The sequence below is a fragment of the Balaenoptera borealis genome (genome assembly GCF_965194805.1).
Source record: "Balaenoptera borealis genome assembly, chromosome: 20".
Taxonomy (NCBI): domain Eukaryota; kingdom Metazoa; phylum Chordata; class Mammalia; order Artiodactyla; family Balaenopteridae; genus Balaenoptera; species Balaenoptera borealis.
Genome location: NC_138879.1, coordinates 24,014,696 through 24,020,562, shown reverse-complemented (window position 1 = coordinate 24,020,562; position 5,867 = coordinate 24,014,696). Strand labels below are relative to the sequence as shown.

At 58.0% G+C, this 5,867-nt stretch overlaps 1 protein-coding gene across 5 annotated transcripts; it reads left to right on the top strand.

Annotated features, from left to right (window-relative positions):
- Nucleotides 1-133: 133 nt before the first annotated feature.
- TMEM92 (transmembrane protein 92) lies at nt 134-4,880 on the top strand. Of its 5 annotated transcripts, none has more exons than XM_082372335.1 (6): nt 146-231; nt 1,850-1,904; nt 2,782-2,807; nt 3,617-3,706; nt 3,849-4,044; nt 4,283-4,880. In XM_082372335.1, exons 2-6 carry the CDS (start codon nt 1,860-1,862, stop codon nt 4,394-4,396), a joined length of 471 nt encoding a protein of 156 aa, XP_082228461.1. In that variant the 5' UTR covers nt 146-231; nt 1,850-1,859; the 3' UTR covers nt 4,397-4,880. The 5 variants fall into 5 exon arrangements, with proteins under 5 accessions (XP_082228458.1, XP_082228461.1, XP_082228460.1 ...); XM_082372334.1 differs by having other exon boundaries at nt 1,773-1,904; XM_082372332.1 differs by lacking the exon at nt 1,850-1,904 and having other exon boundaries at nt 134-231.
- Nucleotides 4,881-5,867: the final 987 nt, after the last annotated feature.

Here is a 5,867-nt window from a genome sequence, read left to right as displayed (position 1 = left end):
CCCCCCTCCCCCTCCCTTCCCGGGTCCGGCCCACCCCCGGTGCATCAGCTCCGCCCCCATCCCGAGGCGGGGCCCTATAGGTGGAGAGTCGTGGGATAGGTCGCGGCCCCGCCTCTCCCCTCCTCCCCCTACACACGGAAGCTCAGTGGCCCCCGTGCCAGGATGTCAGACACCTGGGTCCCCGGCCTAGTACCCACCTTGCTGCTCGGCCTGCTGGCCGGCCTCCAACAGGTGAGCGCTTGGGAGGTAAAGCTGTGGAACTTTCGGGGCCCTACTCTTGTGGGTCAGGGGCCTGCTTCTGGCTCCCGATCACCACCTTCCATTGTCAGGATTTCCTCGTGACCACATGCAGTTAGCAACTTCCTTTCTCTTTTTGCCGGGGAGGTAAGAGCAGAGGGAGGCCCTGAGAAGGCCTGGGTTCCTTCACCTCGTGGGGGACTGTGTCGTGGGAACTACTCGTGCCCACCGCCATCTGACGCTTAGCTCCTCTTGGTGAGTGGGGACTTTGACCCTCACATTAGCCTTGGCTTGTTCTCGCTGCATCAGAAAGCGGGGACTAGCGGAGGGCCTGAGGTCTGGACTGAGATCTGGACGCCTGGCCAGCCTATCTCCCCAGCTCCATTCTTCACAGTGCTGGGTGACCCTGGGGAAGTCCTAGCCCTCTCTGGGACTGTGTTCCTCTGCTTGTGCCCCAGAGGAAAGAGGCTCCCTCTTCCCTTTCTAGGAGTTGGGGTAGGATTCCAGCTGGTGATAGGATTTGATCTGGCTGCCTGACCCAAGGCTGGGGTGACCTCTGAAACCTGTGATTTCCAAGGATGAGGCAGGGTTTCAACACCTCCTCATCCCTCCCTGCCCCAGTGATGGGGGCAGTCTATCCAGTTTTGGGATAGGAGATTATCCTAGAAACTGACATAGGTCTAGAACATGGGTTTTTAACTTCTATGTAAGAGTCTGAGGGAAGGCCCAGGCCTGCTCCCCACAGCATTCACTGACTGCTGAGCGGCTCTGCTCCAGAAGCCCTGTTACTCCCTTCTCTATCACCAGCGGTGGGTTTGTGCCAGCACTAGGCTGAGCATCCTTTTGTTGGTTCCTCCCAACAACTCCAGGGGGCAGGCTATGCCCCCAGTCCACATGTAAGTAAGTTGAAACTGCCCAAGATTACCCCAACACTTGATACCACCTCAGTCGAGACCACCACCTGTTTAAAATGGGGGTGGGGGGAGAGAATCTGGGAGAGGATCCCCTACTCCTCCAAACAGGAGCTCAAGATTAATTCAGTAAACCTGTTCATTGTTTGTCTTTCTTAGTTGGGGGACAGCAGAGGGGGGAGGGACAGGGGATGGGATCTGAGGGAAAGGAGGTACACTGAGTGCCTGGACCCCTTGGGCTGTCCCCAACTCTGCAGTCACCTTACCCTCTCTGGGCCAACCTGCAGGGGTTCATTCCTGCTCCTGACCCCACTGGCCAAGACTTGTGGGAATCAGCCCAACTATTATTGGCTGTCACTGGTATTCTTAGCTTTATTGTTGTTGTCATTAACAGTTAAACTGTTATTTCAAGGTATAAAGATATGGTGGTCTTGGGACTTCCCTGGCAGTACAGTGGTTAAGACTGCACGCTTCCACCGCAGGATGCACGGGTTTGATCCCTGGTCAGGGAACTAAGATCCTGCATGCTGGTGGCGCGGCCAAAAAAAAAAAAAAAAAAAGACATGGTGGTCTTGCCAAAGTTGGCTTCTTATTCTTGAGCCATGGTTGTTTATCTCCCTGGAGGCTGGGGTGGGGTGACAGATAACCTCCCGTTTGCTGTGTTCCTCTACCTGCATTCCTCCCCCACGGTCTGGGAGCAGCCAGGATGAAATGAAACCAGGTTGTCAGTGCTCTTTCATTCATTCTGCCAAAATCGTGAGTATTGGTTTTCAATAGACAAAAATCCCTCCCCTGGTGGGGTTTACATTCTACTGAGGAGACAAACAAGTAGCAAGATAAAGTAAAATATATAGCATGTTAGATGTTGACAAGAGCTATGCAGATAAAGTAAGCACAGTTAGGGGAAAGGGAGTGCTTTGGGGGAGTAGATGTAATTTTAAGTAAGATGGTCAGAGAAAGTGCTGGAGCCAGCCTCTCAGATACCTGGGGAAAGAACCTTCCAAGCAGGGCTTATGCACATATTTGCTATTAATCAGGTTAGATTCCGTAGTGATAGCCTCCATGTGGCACAGAACTAGTGCAAAAGAGGGAGGGAGGGAGGAGCTTGTTCTTGCAGGCATGTGTAAAACAGCCAGACGTGCTCAGAGAACTCCCAGCGGGTGGGTGTGCAGGAGGGCCAGGGGGAGTGGGAATGGGGGATAGGGTTGGTCATGGTGTCTGGGCCCCAGGAAGCCACTGAAGGAGGCTTCCAGCAAGGTTTTAGGTGTTCAGATTTGTGGGATAGAAACCTGCAGCAGTGTTGGGAGTGACGGGGTGGGCGCGGGGGTTGCTGGAGTCCTGGCCGTGGCGGGGATGGATTGGAAGGATGGTGAGAAGGCGTGAGCTTACAGACCTGGGGGTGAGCAAATGTGGCAGGAGGTGTGGTGAGGAGAGGAAGGAGAGCTGGGGCCACGAGGTGGCGCTGGGGCTGCAGCCACCGACCCGGGGAACATGTGGAGGGAGGTGGAGAGCAGGCGTGGGGGAAGATGCTGATCCTCTGGGACCTGCTAGCAGTGAGGTACCTGGGCAGCATCTGGGTGGAAACCCCAGCCCCCAGTTTATGACCCAAACCTCCGCCTCTTTTCTTCCACAGGCTGCAGCCACATGTGGTCTCTTCTTGTAAGTCTGGGATTTGGGCTGTAACTTCCAGTGTGGGGAGGAGACATCCCAAATCCTGCCCTGCCTGCCTTCATCATCCTCACCCTCTCCCCTTCTAGCCAGAAACCGTACCCCCACCCAGAGAGGGAGACTCCACCCCTCACTCCTTCCACCAGCCTAGCGACGGGCAGTTTCACATTTGCGGGCCAATCCCCATCCTTCTTACTCCATTCTTGGTCCATCTCCCCTCTGAGGGTCCCCCTGGAAGTGAGGGCAAACGCTCTCACTCTATAAACGCTAAGAAGCCCAAGCACCATGAGGAGGGGCTGAGGCGGGTGGCCTCTGGGCAGCCAAGTGTTTCCACCAGTCAGCCCTGGATGTTCCAGGAACACCGTGTCCCTCCCATCTCCTGCTCCGTGGGCACCAGCACCAGCTCGCTCCTCCTGGAATTAGCTCCTGGACCCTCCCCACTGTCCCTCTCCCTCTACACCTCCTTAGAGTGATGTTGTAGCCACTACAACACTCAGTCCCCACACCTGCCCAGTGAGGTCGACAGCACCTTCATTACACCCATCTTATAGATGAGGAAAGTGAGGCCCAGCAAGGAATGTAACTTGGCACGAGTGCACGAGGCCAGTAGTGAGCTGAGCCTGAAACCCAGGTCCTGATCCCAGCCCCAGGTTCCTCCCACTGAGCCCAGGGGGGCCTGTACCTCCACCCTGCTAGGGGTGTGGCTCGTGCCCTGAGCACACGGGTGAGTTTTAGGGAAGCTGGGATCCTTCTGCCTCCCCACCTTGGTACCAATGGCCTCTCTCTGACCCGGTCCACAGCACCTGCCCTAAAGGGTTCAACTGCTGTGGTAACAGCTGCTGCCAAGAGTACCAGCCAGAGCAGTACGAGCTCTTCTCTGGCCCCTTGAGGTGAGCCTTGGGCCAGTTCCTCTGGCCCACACAGGACTGGACTGGACTTCCTGCTGAGGGGTGGGTGTAGGTCAGGGGAGGGAGGGAGGTGCAGCGGGGATGGCTGGAGACTCAGGCTGATGTTGGTGGTTCCTTACCCCAGGATCTTTGTCATCGTCTTTCTGATCATCATACCCCTCTTGTGCATCTGTGGCCTGGCTAAGCGCTTCTGTCGCAACTGCAGAAAGTCGGAGCAGGACCCCCCAGCGGATCATGAGGGGCCCCCAGAACGGCCCCCCATTACTCCCGCAGAGAGGGTCACAGCAACCATTTCTGAGCCCCCACCCCCCTACAGTGAGGTGGGTATCCACCCCAACCCCTGCCCTGTCCCTCGGCTCTCTGTGCCTCCCCATTCAGGTTTTTAGAGCAACGGGGGCAGTGGAGGGTGTCCTTAGGCCAAGCCTCTGGGCCCTAGGGAGGGCTCTGCCACCAGCGTCGGGTCACCCTTCTCCCTGGTAGACATGCCACCACCGGCACATGGGTGGCAGTGGCTAGTGGCAGGCCCTGAGAAGTCTCTGTCCCCTCCTTTCCCTGCAGATTATCCTGAAGCCCGTCGTGGGTCTGCCTCCCGCGGAGCCGCCCCCTCCCTACAGCTTCAGGCCTGAAGAACACGCCGGCGTGCGCAGCGGCATCGACAACCCCACCTTCTGAACCACCTCCTGCCTGGAACCTTGTCATCGGCCGCCTCCTCCCCAGGGCCTCCTGGATCAAGCCAGAGACTCGCCCCCGCCCGTCGTGCCAGACCTCTGGCCATTCTTGGCTTTAACTTATTGCTTTTCCTACCCCGGTTCCACGCCAGTTGCTTCTCTTGTCCCAAGGGCTGGTCTGGAGTGACATGTCCACCCCTCCCTCACCCGCCGTTGCAAGGTAGAGGCTGCCTGGAGGAAAGTGTGAACAGCTGGAGGTGCCCAGCGGCGGCCTAACGAGCTGCTCTGAGAGTGGAGGGAGCTGCGCTCTGGCGGTACGAGTGTGGACTGGATGGCCAGCTCTGAGATGTTTTGCAGGGCGCTGATGCACTCTGGGAGACAGAACTGCCTGAGCTCTACCTGGGCTCTGCTTTCCATTCTACCTGACTAGAGAAGACCCCATTGTACCCTCCCCTCCCCTGCAACATGAGTTCTCACTAAATCTGAGAGTCTGCCTCTGACTGTGTGGGGAGGTGAGCCCAGGCAATGCTGGGGGACACGGCTGGGGGGGCGGGTCACTGTGCCTGAAATCCCACCACTGATGAGCCTGGGAGGACAGTACATCTGTGGGCCACCCTCTGGGAGAGGATCTTGGCAGATGCTTTGACCTCTGGTTCCTTGAGGTCTCTGGGTGCCACAGAGCCTGGACGGGGAATGGGGATGGGGTGGGAGTGACCATTGTGTGCTTCCTCATCCTACCCTCCGGCCGCTTTCCCTTGGGACACATAGAGCTCAGCTCTCTGACTCTCTCACCACGGAGGTGGGGAGGGGGCAGTGGGGAGGCGAGCTGGGGCAGGGCCTGGAAGACCTTGATCTGCCCCACCCTGGAATCTCTGGAGGGAGGAGAGAGAGCAGATCTGCCCTTCTCCAGTCCCGCGTGGTTCTGGGCACCACCGCCTCAGCCCCATCTGTGGGGTTAAGCACCCGAAGAGGAAAGAGGCGCTCACCATTGCAGCATGGCAGAGTCTTCACAGGGCGTTATCCCTGTGGGGGCCTGCAGCAGAGTGTGGAGCTGGAAGCCTGGCATGGGACACGCAGTGTGAGAGACACCCCCACGCCAGCATCTTGGGGGCTCAGGAGGCCTGGGCCCCTCCACCTGACCTTGCCTTTGCACTGCTTCCCGGCAGCCTCTGAATGCCAGCCTTCCTCCCCAGGCAGAGGGCACAGAGCAATGCTGGCCAAAGTTCCTGCGAGCGTCAGAGGTAGAACTGGCTCCGGTGTGCTGGCCTCCTCCGGGGCTCTCCCAATAATTTTCTTGGGGCATCAGGACCCAGGCAGGTGACAGGGCCAGGGGCAGGGAGATGGCACAGCCAGCCCCAAAGATGCTAGAAACGGGCTGTCTGGTTGGGGGTTCCTGCTGGAGACGAGGCCCCAGAGGAAGAACAGCAGTTAGTGACAACAGAGTTCCGGAGTTGGCAATGGAGTGAGCCCAGCCA

Excerpts from the sequence above, each read along its gene's own strand:
- TMEM92 (XM_082372331.1), top strand. The coding sequence starts at position 2,515 with ATGGTGAGAAGGCGTGAGCTTACAGACCTGGGGGTGAGCAAATGTGGC. Across the intron at positions 3,707-3,848 it reads CTCTTCTCTGGCCCCTTGAG|GATCTTTGTCATCGTCTTTC; the intron begins GTGAGCCTTGGG and ends TCCTTACCCCAG. Across the intron at positions 4,045-4,282 it reads CCCCACCCCCCTACAGTGAG|ATTATCCTGAAGCCCGTCGT; the intron begins GTGGGTATCCAC and ends CTTTCCCTGCAG.